The 23050-nt window shown below is 39.7% G+C and overlaps 1 protein-coding gene across 3 annotated transcripts in view; it reads right to left on the minus strand.

Moving 5' to 3' along the window:
• Nucleotides 1–23050, minus strand: part of HDAC9 (histone deacetylase 9) — a 294314-nt gene that overhangs the window by 142795 nt on the left and 128469 nt on the right. For all 3 annotated transcript variants that reach the window (XM_068404562.1, XM_068404563.1, XM_068404561.1), the window contains 2 exons: nt 9073–9250; nt 2964–3097 (listed from right to left, as the gene is read on the minus strand). In XM_068404562.1, the coding sequence (XP_068260663.1) occupies nt 2964–3097; nt 9073–9250 (312 nt within the window). The remainder of the gene's footprint in view (nt 1–2963; nt 3098–9072; nt 9251–23050) is intronic.

Here is a 23050-nt window from a genome sequence, read left to right on the forward strand (position 1 = left end):
GGCTGAGGAATGCAATCATCTGTACTATTAAATTGCTAAAGTGGTCCTTCACACCGTTTTGGCTGAGCAGCAACTTGCACTTTCCCAAACAGCTCCCAGACATGGTTTGGTCACTGGTATGGGCCAGGGAGCATTCCTGGTACTATGAACATGGACCTTTCCATGCCAGCTGGCCGCAGTGGTGGAGCACAGTACCAGGCACATTTTATTTTGTAGTGAAGACACAGCTTTGAGTACCCCAGTCAAACCTTGTTATGATTTTACCAAGTTATATTTTTAGAACGCTATATATGGGGGCAATATAAGCTATAAGAGGTAATAGAGTAAGTCTAGATTAGTCTACCTAGACTAATCTAGTAACTGCAGCAAACATGGTGTCAGCCCAGTATATATGACTTTCATCATCCCATGCTCAGTTAGAGATGATGGTTCTCTGTGCACTTGGCCAGTCATCTCTCCAGGCCATATACTTGAGCTGCGTGAGAGGGGTAAAACCACGCCACATGATTTAGGAAGCAGATTTTTCTCCCTGCTATAGATAACAAAGATTGTATGGATATAGATTGTTCATTTTCATAAGGGTTTCTTGTTAGATTAAGAAAATAGGGAGGGCCCCCTGGCACAAGCCTGTGACTAAGGATACACATATTGCAAGGCAACAAGATCAGAGCTACCTCTGACTGAACTAGCTTTGATCCTGAAACTCCTCATCGGACAAAGAGTGGGACTGCAGCCCTCTTGTGGGACTATTGTTTTAGTAAAAGAGGAAAAAAGAAGGTTCATAGTTACTGCAGAGGATTTCCTAAGTGGCTGTTGCAGGTTGCTGTTCCTAAGCTTCCCTTCAGACTTGGTACATGAGGCAGTGCACATGGCAAAACCTGACCAGCAACCTCCCCACTCCTTCTGACAGAAACCGTGGGAAATTATATTGAGAAATTATAGTAAGAAATACTAATGCCCATGAGGGGACATTCAGAAGTCAATAAAAGAAACAGTGTAGTTGCCCATGATGCTTTGACTCCGCATCCTCAGAGTGGTATATTCCAGAATGCAGCTTAATGGTGGCCTATTATTGCTTGAATAATGCAATAACCACTCCTTTAGTGACGCGAGCCATATATTCAGCTGAATAACGTCTCTAAAGAATCAGAGTACCAATTAAGTGAGTCACCACAGCCTTCCTTATTTTGAAAAATGAGCAGATTTAAGGACGTGTTTGATGTCAAGCAAGTGCTAGAGAATTCAGTTAAGCAAAGGGCAGATTTCATCATCAAATATAATCCCATCTTTAGGTACATAAGAGGGTCAAGATAAACACCAGATCTACGCACCAGCTTCACACTGAGGTTCCTCAAAGTTTCACCATGAGAGTTTACATTTTGACAGCTCTTTTCACGTTCCAGCCTCATTTCAAAACACACAACGGGAGAGAAAATTAACTGAATGCCATTCAACATGAGGTGACTTATTTCTGCTCACTCACTGGATTTTGCAAGACCTAACAGGCCATATTTCAGTTTTTGAAATTGCAGAATTGTAAGAGGAAACTTTAAATCTTCCAGGAAAGTATGGGACTGCATGCACCTCAGACTAACCTATATCACTTTTCCTATCTACACCTTTTGCAGATCCATATAATTTACTGTTCAGCAATATCTGTTTGTTACTGAAGAAAGCAATACATAGTAGCACATTGTGTTTTACTTATTTTCTCTCTTTTTTGTCTTCTCTTTATAATATGGGTCCTGAGTCAAGAAGGTAACTAGGCCTTATTTTAGTAAAGCACTTGGCTGCATGTTTAACTTACTCCTTAGTATGTGATGCCACCAGTGAAACCACTCGTGATATGTGGCCTTAAGGGCCCTGCTGAAAGAAAGTCCTCTTGAAGGTTAAAAAAAATTATCCAAGATAAAAACATAATTAGCCTGTTAGAGTGCTGCCATCTAGTTAGATGAGTGTATACAACAGATCCATCTATAGTGCTTGCAATATCTCACTGCCCAGTATGCTAGGCTACCTGCAGAAAATCTTCGTGGACAGTCACTAATAGCTAATCAAAGGGACCTATTGCACCAGTTCCTTTGGGTTTGTAAAAACCTAAGTATATAAAGAAAAGCAGTTAAAGAAAACAGAGCATAAGAGCCCCAGCAATTTTGGGATCCTGCAAAACATAAGCAAATTTGTGTTGAACTTTGTCAACTTGTGCTGCAATGCAGTAAGCACCCTCAGTTGCCACAGGCTTCTGCAGAAGTTGGCAGTGCTGCACAACACATGGAGAGCTGTGAATGGTAGGAAAAGGCTGTTTTTCAGTAACCCAAGTCATATATAGAATCATAGAATCATATGAATCTCAGAGCCCATATTTGATTTAAGCATGATGTTTTAATACACAGTTTTGTGAGGGAAATCAAAGCAGAAGGAAGTTCCACACTTGCTCTGATATTGTCTAGAAGATTTCATTTTAATGTCTCAGGTTTTGACGTGGTACCCATTGTACACCAGGCAAATGAAAATGCTATGAAAACAGACTTTAGTCTGAAATAAGACAAGATGCAATGTGCTTATGGAGTGATACAAACTACATTTAAAAAAAGCAGTGTTCTATGCTACTACAGAAGTAAAATCCTTAGTTGCTTGAAAAAGTTAAGAACTGTGCTGTTGAAAGGACTGCACTTGCCATTTGACTACTGCTTGTTTGCCTTCCTATATCAAGGTGAGGAATACACTCATGTCTGGATTTTATATTCTCATGCATGTGGATAAATGACTTTCATTGGTAAATTCTTTGTTTTCTGACTGGGAAGTGTACTTTCCTAAAATGCATTATTTTAATATTGTCAGTTAAGTCCAAATAATTCCTCAAACAAATTACTCTCTTATTACAGAACTAAGACAGATTTAGGATTTAATAAATTTGCCATTTACTTTAACAAGTCAAGTATCTGGTCTTTATTTTTTATTACCTCGCACTTGTTTAGCAACCCAGTTTCTTGCAGCCTTGACCAGATGCTTTGTATCCTTCCAGCATGTTCAGGGTGATTAGCATAGTTGCCACACATACACTGGTGCTTCAGCATCAGACTGTCATACACAACACCTTCAGCACAAAGACAGCACAGTAAGAAACAGTGAGTGAAACAAATGCAAGTTATACTCTTCTGTGTCATGCATACTGTAGCACAACTGTACACTATAGCACAACCTATATAAAGAAGAAAAGGTTATATATTTATAGCAGCGTAAGGAAAATCATTCAGAAAAACCTTTTAAAATAAATTTTGAAATGGTAATGCCACTCTGTATTTGTACTGCTTAACTAATACTATATTAGTTCCCTATCTCAAAGCATATCAGATAAAAGTTTCAGAGAGTTGCAGCACTGGCAGACAGAGTCCTTTTTCACTGAAAAGAAAAGTTCCACACACTACTCAATTAGGACCAAATCTTGTTGTTAGACTGCAATGCAAGGTTCCTTTTGAATTTTCTACACGCATTTATTCAAGGACATAACAACTTTATACGGAACAGCTATCAATATCACAATACTCTGTACCTGTGTTTTAGGAGCAAAAGAAATTTTAGCGAGTAGGCTTGAGCTAAACTCAAAGGATTTCAAACCAAGTCTGAAACACTGAAAAATTATTTTATTTATTTACTTCTTGTTTGCACTTCCCTCAGAAATGTCTGGAGCAAAAAATATTTTCCTTACCTCTGTGAACTATTTTCATTTGGGAAACATTTGGATTTTTCTTCCGCTTACAGTTGAAAGGGACTTAAATTAACAATTTCTCCAAGCTGCAAAACTTGGCATTCAAAACCTCTTTCTTATGTGCCACCACTACTGGGGATGCCAACACAGTTCTGGGAAAATTGCGCTAGCCTACTACTGAAAAGTCAGCTAGTGAAGAAAATACAAAATTAAAGTCCAGATTCAACAACATGCTCAATGCCATCCTTATTTAGCAAAGTTCTTGAATGGATATTGAATTTTAATAAAGTGTTTAAAAACTCTACTGAATAAGAGTCTGCATAAATTGTGGGCAATGCAAAGTTAAGTTTCTGAGATAATTCAGTTAGAAGCCAGCCAGAAATTATGCTGCTCTAGAAATATTTATGCTGCCATATTTCTTAGCTCATGCACTTTAGAAATGATCCTTCGGGATCTTGCTATTTAAGCCAAAACGATAATACAACAATTATGTTTAGCATAAGGAGAATGCAAACATAATACCTATGTGCAGCATGACTAAGTTTATGCTAAATGATTATCTATCAAACAAAATAGGACATTAGCAATAAATTCTTTTATTTACTTTCTTGATTCGTTTGCTTTTAAAGAAAAAAAAAAGAACCAGTAAAAATCTGGAGCTAATAAACTAATGCAGCTTAAAATCTCTGCTGGCATTGTCAAAGTAGTTAATAATTTCCTTTCTCTGCAGTTATACTGGTCATTATACTGTTAGATAAGGCCACTTTTCCTCCCAACACCCTGCCCAACACAGGTGTTTAGATGCTAAATGTACACGCATCAGGACTTTAAGAAGCTCTTAGGCAGAGTAGGCAGTTATATTCAATGGATTTGAGTGGAAACACTTGTTAAATGTTAACAAAATTAGCTGAAAGTATCTCCTACCTGCCACTCTTTCACTGAATGTTTTATTCTAATTATCAATGCTTCCATCAGGCTTAGGTTTGCATAGATCAAACTTAGTTAATAGAAGTAAAAAAATATATATTTTACTATATTATTATTATACTGAATCAAGATGTCATGTAATAATGACTTTTTTTGATGACCTATATCAGGGTTGCAACTAAACAGTGGTTTTGAAGTGAAATGCTAAAACTGTGTATTCAGGATGCCTCCTCTGGTTGACAAAGATATAAACATCCCTTTCTTAGTATATTAATATTTTTCCCAAAATAGAATATAACTAAAAATGTAATTTTATTGTACGTGAATTCTGTTGTCCAAATCAAAAATCTGTCTAATCTAGTCAGGTCAGCATCGCATGGCAGAAGCATCTGCTCCAAACTTTTAAATACTAAGATATTCACACCACTGAGTGTAAATTTTATTTCTAGCAGGATTAATTGACTTAATAAAAGACTGAAATATATGTTCTCATTTATTGCAAGCATCTAAATTGATTTAGGATGTGCAAGTAATTCAGATGTGTGGCTGCTGGTCATACAGCACATGTGCTTGGTACAATACCACAATGCAGCAGTAGAGCTTACTGCTAAAAATAGCCTGTAGGATTTCCCTGACAGGATTCAGCCAACGATCTCCCCACCCCCACAAAAAAAAAAGAAAGAGAGAGAGGGAGACAACTGTTTTCAATTGCAGACTGCTGTGAAATATTAATAAAAGATGGTTATTCTGTCTCTCCAGTACAAATGCCTACAGCCAGATTCTGCTCAGATTCCTTGTGTAAATCTGAGCAGCTCCACTGAGACTGGTGGATTTATTCTGGATTTACACCAATACTACTGAGGTCAGAATGTGGCCCTGATGACAGACTGGAATGGTGGCACCAATGAACCATATAATGATAGAGGACACAGGACAAAAGAAACTGAATTTGCATTAAGTCAATAAAAAACAAGGTCTTCCTGGTGGGGACTCCCTAACACCTAATGTTTTCCAAAATACTTTATTTGGGTCAGCTTCTTTTAATAACATTTTAAAGAGAAGGGAGAGCAAGAGACCTGAAAATTGTTGGCTAACAGCATGCTTTGAGGAAGGTGAAATGCCCTGGAGAACAAGAGTACTGATAAGAAAACCCAAGGGAAGAATATCTAATAAATTATTCAGAAGAAAAATCTGAAATAAATAATGTCAATATTCTGTAAACCATCTGCATGAACATTAAGTAGACTTTATATTTTTTTTCATCTTTAACTCATTATCTTGTGCGTATACTGTGCATATATTGCATAGCGCTCTCACAACCATTACCACTCTGATTCCCTTCAGATATTTGGCTAAGGGCATTTTCTCTCATGACTCACAAAAAATATAGGCTCATTTTTATCCCTGTGTAATATTCTGCCACAATAGTTTTCCTTCTACCTCTTTTCTCTTCCAAGAATATGTTGGTTTTAAATAGGAAAAAAAAAACAGTAAGAAATAATTCAAGGCAGGGAGATGCTTTTACTTTAATTTCTAAAGTCTGAATTTGACCTCACTTCATGCAGCACAAGAATTTTCTCCCTTTCCACCCACCCATTCCTTCTTTCCATGCTTTTAAAAATGGTAGTGCTGCAACTGCTGTGGACAACGGCTGGTTGCATCTTGTGCTCTCTTAAGGGAGCAGATCATAGAACCACAGGATAGCTCAGGCTGGCAGGGACTCCAGAGGTCTGTAGTCCGACCCTCTGCTCACAGCAGGTCAGCATTGGGATCAGACCAGGTCGCTCAGGGCTTTCTTTCCAAAGGATTTTGGAAAGGCGGTATATGAATAGATAAAAACTGGGTCCGTGTTTCTTTCTTTCCACTGAATAATGAATAAATGCTAGGGCACCACCCAGACCCAGGAAGTACTATGCACGAATAAAGCCATTCTATACCATACCATACCATACCATACCATACCATACCATACCATACCATACCATACCATGCGTTAATAATACACATATCGATCCAGTTATTCACAGAATCTGTATTAGAACTGTTGATGTTGCAAAGTCTCTGTTCATTGTCACTCCAAAGGTGTTAATCTCATAAAATAGAAAATAGCTCTATTTTCCATATACTCAGAAACTGCAGTGATAAAGGTTATAGACGTAAGTCTATAAGCCTAGAGACATGTCAGGGAAAGGGATTTCTTCAAGCAGAAAGGAAAGGCTTCATTGTGAATGCAGAGGTGTGTGCTCTGTTGGACCTGCGAACTGGTAAATCAGCCAGGGGATACTGGCTGTTAGCATAGACACAGCTTGGAAGCAGCTACAGCACTGCACTGTGTCGTCAGCCAGTACCTAGAGGTTGTGAGAGAGGTGCAGGTACAGACCAGAAGTGGAGAAGCAGAAGCATAAAGTTGAAGAGAAAGTGGAAATAGGATTTTTTTTCTTTGAAGAGATTATTATATTGAAAGAGCAGTGTCGGGGGACAAAAATTTCAATAAAAGAAGAAACAAGGATTCAAGAAAAAGACAGTTTGGATTTGGAGAAAGTAGTTCAGTGAAGGATTGAGAATCTCAGTTGGAATAAGATGCATTTTTTCTCTCTTTCCTTATGTCTGTCTTTCTCTCCACTGCTGTTGTTCATGTAGCAATGCTTTACTGGAGGGGTAAGGTTAAACTGTCTGTCCAATCTTAATACATTCTGACTCTCCATATGTACTGTCTGCATTTCCATTGTAGAACCCATCAGGCTTCCTTGTGTCAGATCTTGAGCCCTTTATGCCTGGTATGCCCCATTTCCCAACACCATCTCCATTCAGTGCTTGTCCTACATCATTTCATTCCTTCTCTTGCTCTTCCATCTCAACTTCACATTTTCTTCCTTGATCAGTTCCACTGATGCCCCAGATATACGTAACGCCCTTGAGCCTAGTCCCCTTTCTGGGGACTTATAAAGGGAGATGTCAGTAAGCCTTAGCAATCAGACTGAGACAGCAGCCTTTACATTTGTAACTCCATTCAGCTCTTCCAGTGGAACTGAAGATTTTTGAGCAGGACATTGAAGGCTATACACAGTGAGCTCACTTTTGGTGTGCTCTGTGAATCTTTTAGAATGAGTTTACAATGTTTTCAGGACTCCATGAACCACAACTAGAAAAACAGTGGCCTGGTTTAATAATCCTGTCTATATACAGCTGGTCTTTTTTTGCAGAAACTCATGGAAAGTGAATTAGCATGTTTCTTTATGTACAATCCAAATGTTTGTTACTCAACAAGTGAAATTCATAAATTGACAGTGTATTTACAAAAGAAGAAATTATGTCTTTCATCTTTGGATGTCATCTTGCATCCATTTACCCACTTACTTGCAGTACTTTAAGGACATCACATTTTCTTTTGCAGTTTTTTTCTTTAAAATAATAAATTTTTGCTTTCCAAGTTCACATTCTAATTGGAAAGATGGGAAAGCATGCTGTCTCACACAGTGACATACAGCAGTGCCATTAAGAACTCCATCGTACATCAACCCATGGTCACGGCCTGAAGAGCTGTAAGCTTTCAGGGCATGGCAAGTTCTGACGATTGATGTGAAGGAATTAATACTTCTGGCAGAAACCTGTATAAACAGTATCCCCAAATATTCATTTCCCCTTTCTTCTGCACAGAGTAAGTGCATCTTCACTTCTAACCGTGTTGTAATGCTATACTGAGATTCAGGCTCTTAAAAAGATGGATCCTCTTGCAAGGTTAGATTACCCATAATAAGAAACAGGGTTTCTGTGGTCATTTTTCTTACTTTCACTGAAGATTTTGGGGGTTCTAATCACTCTGCATTGGACAGCCAAGGCCATACCAATAGAAGATGCTCCCTGAGTGATGGGACTGCCCAGGACCTGACCATAAAGCCTTCCTCTGTAGACTCCACACAACTGCTGAAAGACACCAAATTTGTAGCCAACATCACCTTCTAGTCATGGCTACAGCTTTGCTCTTTCTGTAGAGAAAGCAACCTTATAGCATTGACTGACTTGTCAAATGAAGACGTTGAGAATTATATTGCAGCTTTCCTACTTACTGGTGGTCTTTCTTCAACTTATTGGTGGTCCCTTTATGAAACAGGCAACAAGAACAGCAAGAAAAGAACCAGAGGATAGGGAAATGAAAGAAAAAGCTATAAACAACTTAAAGGCACCAATAATGCACCTGTTGCTATATTGCCAGAGTCAGTCAATGATAATAATTTATGACTGTGTGAATATTAACCTGTGATTTATCAGCTGCACTGGTTGACTTGATGCCAGTAGAGCATCATAAAACCGAGGAACAGTAAGGCTAAAAGTGAATGCATTGCTGCAGGAGGTATTTGAGGCATTTAAATCTGTTGATCCTACATGAACAAACGCATTTGCCCTGCCTATTAAAAGCAGTCTTTAGGGAATCCTACCAGTTGTGTAGACATGCTGGCTGGGCTGGTCCACGTCTGGGTGAGGTAATGCGGAATCAGTGGGGGAAGATGGGGTCCTGGACACTGGCTGATGTTTATCTAATCTCGCCATGCCAACTGTAGCCATCTGAGCCTGGTAGATTTGCAACTGGTGGACATGCCGATGTGCCAGGAACTCCTGTTTCCAAGAAAACAGCACAGTAGAAAGAAATGTGAGACGGGATCAAGTAAGACACTGAGGGAAACATGTCGACAAATTAAGTTCATTAGGTCAGGGCTGTAATAAACAGTGTGGAAAAAAAAACGCCAACAACTTGCACCTAAAACCTAGTCAGTAAATCCATTCAACAGATGTTTTCACACTGACAGTGTGGGCTCCTGATTTTGCTGGAGAGTAGGTGATGGCAGGCAACCTGTCAGTTCTCCCTGACAGAGGAAAAGACAGCTTCACATGCGGAGGCTTATAAAAGGCAAAAGTTTTTCTAATATACTGAACACATAATATGATGTTAGAATATGCATTTTGTGACCCTACACAAATAAAAATAGAATCTTCCTACAGCACTGAAAGCGAAAAGCAGCGTCCTTACTACTCAGTACCAAATTCGCTGAGCAACTGTGACTCAACTTTCTACAGACAACTCCCTTCCCAGAGCTCCCTGGAAAACAGGAACAATTTGCACATAGGTTTTCACAAATCATTTAGAAATTCAGGAATTGTTACATGAGATCCCACTTAGGGACCATCTTTTATTATAACTGCTGCCAGCTGTAGGCAGTGCCAAACACTTCAGGAAAGGTAGGCAGGTGTGAGAAGACTGAGACAGAGCAGAAAGGCAGATTTCATCCTCTGGTTTGTTTGTCAACAGATGGTGACTTCTGCTGACACGACAAAGGCTGAAATCCTGCTGAAGTCAGTAGAAACCTTGGCATTTACTCACTCCATGGAGTAGGATTGCTTCCCAAGACTTTTTCTTTCTCTTTTTCTTTTTTTGTGCCTATAGTCCTAGGACCTCAACAGAAAGGGAATGCAAGAGAGAGATTTCCAAACCACTTTGCAATATACATGCAGTTGACATTCATACTTGCATGTTAGAGCTACAGACTTTGTTTTTCCTCATCTGGGCTCAGTATATATATACAGGTGTATATATATATATATGGTATATATTACTTTTTTTAAATGCAGTAACAATTAGCAGTGCTGTATGCTGTTTTTGGGACAGCAGCTCAGAGGCCTGGCCTTGCCAAGGAGGTATTGCTGGCTGCTCAGAGAGGTGAAGCAGAGTCCAGGCTGTACGGGAGGGCAGGTGGGAGTACCCGGGAGTACCCCAGCCCCTCCTGCACTGCAGAATGAATCCACAGCTCGTGGGAAGTGAGAATATCTACCCTGCATATAAAAAAAGAGACCTTTAAGAAAACAAGTGCTCATCAATAACAGCTGAAATGAGAACAACTGCTTCAAAAGGCAGCCTCAAAACCCACATTAATATCTAGGGTCACCAATTTAGTGAAAAGGCATAAGGTCATGGGAAGGGTAAATCACCTGGGACTTTGTCATAAGTGACTAAGTAAAGAAAGAAATACAAGAATGCCTTGGTTTGGGGTCATTGAACTATTTCCCTTTCTTTAAATATAGTTCCCAACTTTTCCTATTGCTTTTTCAATGTATGATGACAGGATGATGTTATATATTCCAGAAAATATCCGGAGCTATCTGAACAGGTCTATGTATCCCCTTTCCTTAGGAACATAACATAATTTTTAGGAAGTGTTTCCTGAAATACCTAAAAATGCCTTGTTTTTACTTAGGTTGACTAATGATTTTAATTGTGATCAATTTTCAGCGGAGATATTTTTTTGTTCTCCTAGACATACATGTCTTTTGTAACCTTTGTTGGGGGTGTGTGTGACTGGAGAGGAGAAACGAAGAATGCATGGATAAGTTTGTGTTATTTTCCCTATGGAGGAGAGAAGTAGATCAATTCCTTGGTGAAGATTTAGCATTCACTTTCCTCCATGCTGGCATAGAGCTCAGCAGTGAAGGCACAGGAGGCATTTTGCTGTCTGTGGTACGATTGTTCCCTGCATCCTGGAGTCAAGTGGTGACAGCAGCACTGTCTGATGCTAGTGTATTCATCATCACCTGCCTACTCTTCCAAAGCATGAGAACTAGCTGAGCAGTTTGGAAGAAGCCAGACTCCTATCTGCAGTAGCCCTTCTTCACATAGAGCTTTATTGTCACACATGAAATCAGTAGAATGGTTGCTATTTCTGCTGCTCTCCTCAACCTCATAGATTGCATTCATTGCATTAATTAATAGCTGGTATCTGTGTGATCCTTTAATCAAAGGGATTTTTGATACTATCTTTCAGTGTTCACACTAACTAATGATAGTTCATTAATTGAGTTCACTTTTCTGATAATTACTAGAGTATAGAAGACAAAAGGGTTTGTTCCCTATTGGAATGCTCTTCAAGCTAGTAAGGGAGGATCAGTGTATTCTGGCAGTCTACATTAAATAGTATTATTTAAATAAACTTCTGAAGGAAATCTTGGAAATTCGGCTATCAGTGAGCAGGGATTCATACTGTGCACAAATGTCTCTGTTTGGACTTTCCTCAGTGCTGGTAAACTCTGAGCTCTGAGCCTTTAGAGCTGCCTTGTATGCCTGCCTGCCTTTTACTTTCAGAACTGAACCTCACTTGTGTAATGCCTGCAAAATCTTTTTCCGTGAAGCTGTAAGCTTGCCATTCAATCAATATCTAAAATCTAATCTATCCAGGTCTCCAACCTGAAAAAGTCAATTTAAGTGGGTTTTTCGGGTTTTGTTTTTTTCTTTTTATGGTGTCTTGAAGAAGAAAAAAAGAAAGATTAGCACACTACAAAATGTAGATAATTCAGGAAGATGTTCCTACCTTTGCTTACAAAAAGATTAGGTGTTTGTGTCTATGTAAGCAATATAAATAACACTATTTTTCTGGCATATGAACAAATCAAGATAATTTTTTTTTAATGCTAATCAACCTATGGGAACATCACCTAAGATCCAAACAGACATACATTTCAGCAATTTGTCAAAGACCAAGAGGAGAGCCTGTTCTTGCTCTCCGGCATTTTCCTGCTAAAGTGTGTTTAGTTTATATCATTCTTCCCTCCTCAAATGAAACCAGACACGTACCCAGAATTTGACACCTGTTTATCAGCATAATCAGTCCAGGGAAGGAGAAGACATTTGTGGATGTTTGGATGGAAAGCAGGACACCTGCTTTAATTTCTGAGGTCACGGAAAATCATTTGCCTGTTAAAACCTTTAAAAATTTGTTAAAAGTGCAGTATTTTGTCTCACAAGGCTTATACTGGGGCTTGCTTACATCCTCTGGTGACTTCCAGATCCTTTAACTATAATTTAAAAAACGAGGCATCAGCAAATTTTGGACTTATATAAGTTTTAGCCAAAGTTTTAGGCTAACTTCCTGATTAGGTTTCATTTCACAGACAACAGGCACTCATGAAATACGTACATTTTTCCCAGCCACCTACATATTTATGCTGTGAGCATCTGAGATACTCTGTTTCACACAGACAAGTGGTTTAATGCAATGAGTAAATGTAGATAATCAACACACTCATCTGGCTCCCCAAATGCCCACCTGGCCTCTGGAAGGGATTAAAGCAACACAATGAATTCATCTTCAGGTTTTATGTGCTATAGCACTGCAAACACATGTCCGTCTCTCCAGCAATATGACACAAGCAGTATTTGCACATCTGCAGTGTTAGTGATTTGTGTGAATATATTTAGAGTATTTCTTAGGTAACCTGAGCCCTGCCTGCCCCGCATGGAGCCTGCTAGTTCCAGGTGCCTGAGATTAGTTCATTAGTAGAGGCAGGCAATTAGGGCCTCTGCTGGAGAGAGTAGAGGGCCATTCATTGTCTTTGCCAGAAACCAGCTTAGGCCCTCTGTAATTATTTTGAGGAGGATTTTTAGAATCAGTATCTAAAGAGAAAATGACTCTCTTAGAGGCATGGGAGGTAAATATTTGTTATTCTCCTAGTATTACTGTAAGGTTTGTTGTTTAGGAGGAGCTGGAGTTAATTTGTGTTGGTGTGAATACTCCTTTCATGTTGGGATGTGATTTGTACATTTTGGTTCTTAATGTTCTGTATATTCTGATGATTTTAATGAGAACTACTTCCTTATTTCTACTGTCTGTGAGAACTGGTGACCCTCAAGCGTACTCAGTTGGATTGTTAGATGGTCTGTGTTGGATGACAAAGCATAGGTGAATTGTCTATGAATTAATGCTCCTTCAAGCTGTAATGTTTTGTGAAGAGAAAAAATATGTGGGGTTCACTCATAAAAACTTTTCTGGCCTCTCAACAGTCTGCTTTTCAATTTAGTTTGATATTTTTATTTTTAATCACAGCTAAAGAAATCCTAAGATTTGTATGTCTGTCCCATAATCCTAAATGTGTATGGGCATATGCCCACCTCTCTTCAGGGTTCATGCTTTGGCTTTTTTCGTTGTGGTAGAAGACTTTTTTCTCTTAAGAAATTCAAAATGTGCTATTCCTAATAGTGAGATTACTGCTTATAGTCTCTCATATATTTGTGGCCAGGTTTATAGCCCTCTGTGGTTGTGCCTCTACTGCATTCTGCTGAAGTATGAAATGTGTGCTAATGTCTATTAACTGTTAAAAATCATTCATGTATTGCCCATCCTCCCCTCCTCTTCCTTCCCCCAAAGACCTTCAGTACTGCTAACCTTACCGGGTTTTTCCTCTCGAAGCATTTTCTGGTGGTCTATTTGCTAGTTATTTTTTTCCCTATAATTTCCACATTGTTTTCTGAAAATTACCCAAAGACCAATTATTACTGAAAAGGAAAAATACGTATGTGCTGCAGGAAGTTTCACCCTCAGTGAGGATGAAAACAAAACCTGCCCAGCAGGAAGACCTGCTCCCTTCCAAGTACTTCCTCCAGCTCTTTCCTCTGAAAGGTACTTGATGCCTGTTCTGCTGCTTTATCTCACCCAGTGGCTCCTGTTGGAGGCCCTATTCCTTAGCCTCTTCCAGACCGCTGTTAGCAACATAACAACAGAGTAATTTCAGGTCCTGTCGCTTGTCTTCCCCACCACCCTCCTTGACTTCCTGTCTTCCCAGTACAGTTGTAGCTGAATGCATCCAAGGGATGTCTAGGTCAGCCAGTGGCTGCATCCAGCAAAACAGCACCTCTCCTTGCAGCAAACAAAGCTCAGTCCTTCTTTAAGGTGCTCATGATTGCAGCCTTTGCCCAAACCAAAACTGCATCATCCAAAGTCTGATTCAGTCAGAAATCCTGGGCACTCAGGAACTTCTCATACACTTCAGATGTAGTTAGTTAACAGTGTCTCAGGAATCATGGACCTCATGAAAATGTTAATAGGATTGACCTTGGTTATCCCCAGAAGTGACAGGAAAAAAAAATAGAGAGCAATGAACTCTTAGACAAGGAGCATTGAGCAAAAAGAGCTAGGTAAGCAGAACTTGCAGAACTTTTGACCTAGGAGTTCTGTGAACTACTGTTCTGCCTGCTCTCCTCAAACAAAACCATAACTAGTTGCCATTAGGAACTGAGCAAAAATAGATCATGAGATCTTCTGAAAATATTTGTGTGCACAAATGTGAAAGTGCAGGAATGACTTATCTCTGTCAATCTATCCAACCTAAAATAAAAATTAGTCTGAAGTATCCCTGAAAATGAATATGTTCAGAGGTCTTCTTTCAAACTTCTCTGTCACTTAGAGAAAACACATGACCAAGAAACCCTACCAATACTATTTTTGACAAAACCTCATGTAAAGCCACAAACTTCTATGGTCGTTGCTTTCAATAGAACTGCAAAAAAAAAGAAGTATCACCATCTGAAATATAGTCAGCCACAAATTCAGCATCAGCATTTTTATGAAAAGTAAATAAATAGCAAGTATGGATACAGACACATAGAATGAATAGGTGGAAATGGGTTTAGATCAAGCAAAAGCATAGACAGGAAAAAACAGAGCAGCTAGCCTTGAGGCATCTGGGTATATTAGGTGACATACTATCAGGAGGTTTACAGAATTTGGTTTTCTCTTGCTGTAATCTAAGGAACATAGTGTTGACTGGAAAATAGGTAAACAGAAATGAAGTCTTACTAGCTGAGTGTCAGGTGCAGATACAGAATAGTGGGATGAAAGCCATACCCCAGAACTGCCTAGAGTCCTAAGCAGAGAAGAATTGCCTTGAGCAGCAGGTTGCTGCATAGAGCAAAACAACCTCATGCCCTCTGCCCTCCCCTTGCCTTCTGGAGGACTGTGGACAACCTTATTCCAGCTACTGCCAAGGTAGGGCTTAGTATTTGGGGTGGCCCTACTGCAATGACTGCCCAGGGCATGGTCACCACCCTCGACCAGCTTTGTTTTCTCCCTCCGTTTCTGGAGCAGCAAAGCTGCTGCTGCAGAGGTCTCTGCCCCTCTCCTGCCAACCTTCCCTTCTAGGGTAGGAGCATCTTTGGGATGGCAAAACAGGATATTAAAACGACAACATTTTTGTCAAGTGGACTAAGGAATAGGGGAAGAGCAGAGACTACTAATGGGGTGACAGGAGTGTGTTCCTTTGTCATCATGTAGGAGAGGATGAATTCCCTGCCTTGGGTTACATGACCAAATGTGTGGGTCAGGGCTGAGGTCACACCCCTTGCCTCTGGTTATAGGACATAACAGCAGGGTCAGGACCCTATCTTTTACTCCTACTGTTGTGCTGGGAGGTAGATGGGTTGCTGACCTGCAGTTTCAAAGGGAGAGATGGTAAAAGTTACTTCCCTTGGATGAGGAGTTTCCAAAAATCTAAGCATCTAAACATGAGCCATCCTGGTCCAATGTAGGTGAGTAATCAGGATGGCCACATGGATTGAGAAGTTTTCAGCTACCTTTGTGAAGAAATATGAGCCAGGCAGTCACTAAGTTGAAGCCTGGCGTGATTAAGAAGAAAGGAATGACGGGAAATGGTGTCTGTGTGTGACAGTGAGGAGGGCCCTAAAGACAGAACACTTTCTACTGGAGGGAAATTCCAGGACTCCAGCTGAGCTGTTGGTTTCACTCCCAGTTCCTGCTCCTGTGAGACCTGCCTTCTCCGCTTCTGACATTGGCAGGTACTCGACTTCTGTCACTTCTGCTGAAGTGCTGACTCTGCGGTGAGTGCAAGCACTCATCCAAAGAAAATGCAGCAACCTTCTCAAAAGCTTGCACTCCCAGCTGAATCTTTTCCTCACCTTCTGACTCTCCCAGAGATCTAATGTAAATAATTGGAGGTACAATGATGGGGTGAAAAAGACCATCTGAACATCTTGTGCATTGTTTCTTTTTTTTTTTTTTCCTGAAAAAAACCTCTTCAGAGTATTATTGTTTTATTACTTTTACCAGAAATACCACAAGACTTTCCTGAAGTCATTTGGTGCTTTCCAAAAAAAGAACAGAGAAGTGCAGAAATGAATACCAATGGGAAAATACAGTTGTCCACATGACTTGCCCTAACTTTCAGTATTAACAAGTATTTGTTTCTTTTACTTTGATGTGAAGAATAAATAGTCTTTATAATAGCATTTAATAGTTACAAACACCTAATCCTAGCAGCTTTCCAGCAGTCATTCATTGTTAGTTGGCCAAAACTAATTAATGAAAAATCACCTGTCCCACTTGTTTCATTGTTCCAGGAAATATTACCTCTTCAACAGTATTGGCAGATCACTTTGGTTTTCCTTTATGCAGATCATTTCAACCACTTCCATTTTTCTGCTGTTCATTGGAACTATTTTTCTTAACAGACTTGTATGGTTTCTTTTTAAGTGAAGAATCATTAGTTTGGCCTTCACTCAGAGAAATAATAGTCTCCAGGCTAAATTCAGCAGCAGCCCTGCTGAAGAGCTGTCTTTTCTGCGTACTTCAACAGATTCTGCTTTGGTTTTATAGGCAACTGTGCTGACTTCAGGATTTATTGTAGAATTAATGGAAATTACTCGGGTCTGACATATAAAGAAAAAAAACTTGGAAAACCCTACTCTTCGAGATAGAGTCCACACACACTAACACATCGGTGTCTAAGCATAAAATCATGAGGATGTATAGGAGCCCTCTACGGATGCCTTCTTTCTTTTATGGAGGTACATGAGGTCAGAACAGGGAGCATCGATGGACCATATGGTCAGCAAATATAAAAACCATAACTAAGGTGTTTTACTCTCTCTTGTTCTCTCTCCGTAGATCACCTGCATAGATCATTGTATCCAACGCACAAGCTCCAGCATTTGTGTGTATTGCCATTGCCCACACCAGAGCTCTTCTGCACAAACTATCCATTTCTGCTGTTGCCTGTGTGACAGCAGAGTTGTAACCTGATGGATACCAGGTTCCAGTCCTTTGCTGGAGGACTTCTGCCTCTCTGATGGTTTCAGAGAAATATACTACCAAATCTTACGCATGGTTTAAATTTCAACAGACTTCCTTTCTCCACCATATTTGTAGTCGGAGTTATTCAGTTTCTTGAAAAAATACATATGTACACATACACATTTGCAAATATCACAAAGTATTTTAAAAGTATTTTTATCTCTTCAGTGCTCAGCTCTTCACTTTGATTTCGGCAAGCAGAGTAGTGATATGTAATGAAATGGTGATATAATTTGAGATGTTAAAAAATATAGGATTTGAATATAGGAAGGATTCTGTGGATGGGGAAAAAAAGAGAAAATATCACAAAATAAATCTTTTCAGACCTGTTCTGTATACCTATGAAGTATTCTATATATTTGCAGAGTGCTCTATATATTTATAGAATAAATATATTTCTGCAACAAACAAGTACACCTTGTTGTACTTTTTTTTTTTAAATTTGGAATATTATCAAATTATTTGTAATTTAAACAAAATTTGAACTGAACACCTAAAGATTACTTCTAAATATTTCTTGAAACCAGGGAATTCCCTACTATATGCTTCTCAGCACAGGGTTTGCTGCTGTTAACAAGTGGGAGAACTGCCAGAACGGGCAAATTGAAAATGGGGGAAAAAATCCTTATGTTTGCTGATTTAGGAACAACTAGATGGTTAAAAAGAAACACGGAAAATAGTATGTGCTAGCATAGCACTAATGGTATAATGCAGACTGCAAAATAAATTCTCCAATTTCTCACTCCTTGAGCAAATCTTGGCCCTCAAAATGCAAAGTACAGTTCAGAAAAGACCATAATGCTTGTTACGTTTCATGGGAAGGATGGATGAATTTATTTGGACTTGAATTTGATTCATAGCAATGTACTTCAACCGTCCCCTCTAAAAAAAGAGTTAGGGAATAGACTGTTGTCACAATGCGGGATGTGGATGACTGGATGAGACTAAAAGGTAGAAAAGAGAGGGAGCAGTATTACAAAATCTGAACAACTGAATATCATAAGCTCCAACCTCTTTCCTTCTCACCCTCTCTTCTTTATGATAATGTTCTCTACTTTCTCTCTGTTTTTAAAATTTGAATGCTATTTTGCTTGTATGTTCAACTATCTTCCAGTCCTTTCTTGCCTTTATTCTTTTTCCAACAAAAGCTGAGTCTTCCATGTATTCACATCTTCAGAATCCTCAAATATTGTAATATATTACAACAAAACAAGAAATGGAAACAATAAGAAAAATTAAAAAGTATACAAACTGGGGAGAAGTGGGGGCAATAAGAACACTTGTCCCAGCGTAGCATTTTGGGAAGGTGCTTCATTGTTTTGATCACACTACATAAGGATCTTATCACTGCCTGAGCAGACATAATACTTTTCTCTCTCTAAAGGAGAACTCTATCATCTGAAGTATACAGGAGTAACTTACAGGGAAAGAAGTCTGAATACTTAAAAGACAAAAGGACACAAACTTAGAGACCAAACCCCAGTCTATATGCCTCATCTCGGCTTTGTGACTCCTTACTATGATCCATTTCCTTCCTGAAACAAGAGAAAAGACAACAATTGTAGGTATATTGACTAAAATTTTCAAAACTACCTAAATATGGAACAAAAATCACTTTCTACTTTACAAAATGGCTAATTTTTCAGAGGGTGGCTGCTTAGTACTCAGAATCACTATCTGTTTGTCTTAAAGGCCAGCTAAGATAGTGGTGTCTCAATTTGTTTACTGGGGAAGGCAGCCCTCGAGATCAGCTCTGTTGCTGGTGCAGTCCCTTAAAGCATCTCTCTGAGCATAGCCCAGTGGCACCCTCGGAGGGCATCCACATGTTAGAGATCGTCTCGGAGTCGCTGGCTGAGCAGGAAGACCACAAGTGGTTGGAAAGTGGCAGATGAGCCAGCTGGAAAGCACAAATCCAGTGTCCCAAGAGCTGTGTGGGTGCAAAGACCAGGGGGCTTTCAGTAATTCTCAAAAGGACCTGACAGTCAGTAAACAAGGTCTCCTCCAATAATAAGTTACAATTTGTAACATGTTGTAGCTCTGTTTTGGGGCCAGACTGGATTATTTACACAGACCTAAGTCTATATAGACTAGAGGGGAACCAAGACATTTATTCTGAGTTTTCACTGGGATATCTGAGAGAAGGATGCTTCTTAAAGGCATGCCCACAAAGAAGAGAGACAGTCTTCTTGCAGCCACATAACACTTGGAAAAAATATGTACTGGAAAATACTGCACTGAATCAATAGCTGCAACTTTAACTACATCTAGTGAAACCTGGGAGGAGGGAGAGAGGGAATCCTGAGAACCAGCCAAAGCAAAATGTTAATTCTAATTGTTGTATTTAGTTGGCCTTGTCTTGTGACAAGTTTGTTATTATGCAGATTTCCTACCTGCCACCTTCCATGGGAGGATTTTACAAAGTGAAGTTATGCAGGCAATTCCCGTTGCTTCTTACCTCTTTATTCCTAATTATGTTGGCCCTGTGTTCACTCAAGATAACATTACAGCTGTCCCCAAATGCTCCAGATCTGGGGCCTGTGACAAATGAAATCTTTTAGTGCTTGGAATTTTTTTTTCCTATGTTGGAGAACTGTAGCTACTAACATGCTGAAAACAAGGCTGTGTTTGCTTATTGTCTGCCAATGGATTACTGGTTTTTAAATCTTTTCAAGGGCATAATTTCTTAGATTTCCTTTTTGTCTTCAGATAGATATATAATGTAATGTCACATGGGATGGTTTGGGTCTGTTTGTTTTTTTAATATATATGTGCATTTACATATACTATTGCACTTCTTGCCTTTTTTCTTGCTAGGAATGTCTTCTTTCTTCTTCTATAATGACTTTTATGTCTATGACATATATATCCCTTGCATGATGCCATCCTATTAAAGGCTACCATGAAAATAATCTGTAATTCATCTGCTACATAGAGAGTATTTTTGTGTGGAAAAAAAGAAATGTAGAAAGACTTTGAATTATGAATCCAAAGTGAAAAGGGATTAGAAATCCTGATTTCTAAGTCCTTCCTTTAAGCATTACATCAGTAATAACTGCATTGCATCAATAATATTGTCCACTTGTTTTAACTCAGAAATAATGCAGCACTGTGGCTTTCAGTGTTCCTTAATACAACAGATAGTAGTAGAGGTACAGTCAGAAGCTGTTTTATTTTGTTTGTGCTGGATTTAGAAAAGGGTAGGAGGAAGAAGTGGGAGCAATGGGCACTATAAAATATCACAGCTTTTAGGCACTGTACAGACAAATTAAAGAATCCCCACTCTATAGCTTTAAGCTGGATGCAAAAGGGCTCTGGACAGACTGAGTGAGTAGAAGAAGGCTGATCATCCCTGTGACCCACACAGAGCCTTTGTGGTGAAAGGTCCCCAGAAAGTTCTCAGCTGTTATGTCTTTGGGGTCATTGTTGTCCTCAGTCTTGTTGGGAACATCCAGTCTGTTTTCTTCTCAGCCTCTGGAAACATTAAACCTATTCAGAGAAAGGATGAGGAAAGGTGGTCCCATAACACAGTATGTAGTGTACACGTGGTGCCACAGCCAACCCTCAGGGCCACCGTGAGCCCCAAGAGCCATGCTGACAGCACCCCAAGCCAGGCAATGCCGAAGCGCTCCCAATACCTGGCACCCCGTACTGTGCCACAGCCATCAGGGGTGGCCTGCAAATCCTGCTGGCCACAGGGGACCTTTTGAGAAAGAATGGACACTGTCAAATGTACCTCAGCCCCATGTCAGAGCTGCAGAGGTGGGCTGAAAGCTTTACGTTTGGGTTCAAAGCATTGGGTCCTACCAGTCCAGCAGAGCACCTTCCTGTCAGTACTCTATGAGACAGGACACATTTGAAGGTTTCTTCCCAGGAACCACAGGGGGTTAAACCTGATCTGATTACCATATCAACAGATATGCTAAAACACGGCAGATTTAGCCCAACCAGAGAGCTAATGCTATCCAGAGGCCCAATCGCAGGCAATGAGCTTCTCGGCTCCTTCCCTCTCTCACTTTTAAAATCCTGCTCTATGGATATTGGGGTTTCTCTTTGCTATGCTCAGTAGACAAACCTAATTAAAGCAATTAAACACTTAATAGTGACATTCAAAACCAGAAAAAATATGTGAAATTGTGGCCAAGCTTCTGACTTTTACTCACAATTTTAGAAATGTCCCTGGTTTTCATCATAAAAGTTCAGATTCACACATCCAAATGGCTCTTTGGACATTGAAATGTGGTATACACATGGATATAATTTAATTCAGAAGAACCTGACTGCTGCTACCTGGCCTTTTTTGCTTATTTTTAGTCAGTCTATAGAGAATTTAGAAGCCTTTTACTATACAGTTCGAAATAAGAGACAGGGTTGGTTTTTGGTTTTCCTCATGTGTGTTGTGAGCCATCAACATAAGTTATGATCAGGCTCTTTTTTCTTTTTAACTTGGATTTAAGCCCTGTTGATTGTTGCTATCATACAGCAATATTCTTCAGTATTGTAATACAGTACATCCTATACATTACATCCTAAAGCAGTTCTGGGGTTTTCTTCTTTTTGGGAGGGATCATGAAGTTGCAAGTCAGTTTTTGTATCAGAAATAGCGTGGCCAGCAGGACTAGGGAAGTGATCATCCCCTTGTACTCAGCACTGGTGAGGCCACACCTCGAATACTGTGTTCAGTTTTGGGCCCTTCACTGCATGAAAGACATCGAAGTGCTGGAGAGAGTCCAAAGAAAGGCAACGAAGCTGGTGAAGGGTGTAGAGCACAAGTCTTATGAGGAGCAGCTGAGGGAACTGGGATTGTTTAGTCTGGAGAAAAGGAGGCTGGGGGAGACCTTATTGCTGTCTACAACCACCTGAAAGCAGGTTGTAGTGAGGTGGATGTCGGTCTCTTCTCCCAGGTGACAAGTGATAGGATGAAAGGAAGAGGTCTCAAGTTGCACCAGGGGAGGTTTAGTTTGGATATTAGGAAAAATTTCTTTACTGAAAGGGTTGTCAGGCATTGGAACAGGCTGCCCAGGGAAGTGGTGGAGTCACCAACCCTGGAGGTATTTAAAAGTCGTGTAGACATGGTGCTCAGGGACATGGAGCTTAGGGATGTGACACTTAGGGACATGGCTTTGTGGTGGACTTGGCAGTGTTGGGTTTACAGTTGGACTCCATGATCTCAAAGGTCTTTTCCAACTTAAATGGTTCTATGATTCTATAAGTCTTCTCATGAATTTTATATAGACTTGTTAACTAGCTGGGGAATTGTTCTGATTTTAAGTACATCCAGAAATTGGTCCTGATACAAAACCCCAGATTATGCTTTGAAAATTTGGGTTCAGTATGACTTCAGATGGAAGCATCTGCTACCTCGTCTGATCTGTAGTATATTTGTGTGTGTGGTAGTAAACAGTTACTGAGCTCCCTTTCAGAGCTGGCCATATTTCTGGGGTAACATCTGTGATACCTGGAGATTCAACATATTATTTCAGTACAAAATGTGTTATGAGAAGTTACCCAA

Source organism: Nyctibius grandis, chromosome 7 (genome assembly GCF_013368605.1).
Source record: "Nyctibius grandis isolate bNycGra1 chromosome 7, bNycGra1.pri, whole genome shotgun sequence".
In the NCBI taxonomy this organism is placed as follows: domain Eukaryota; kingdom Metazoa; phylum Chordata; class Aves; order Nyctibiiformes; family Nyctibiidae; genus Nyctibius; species Nyctibius grandis.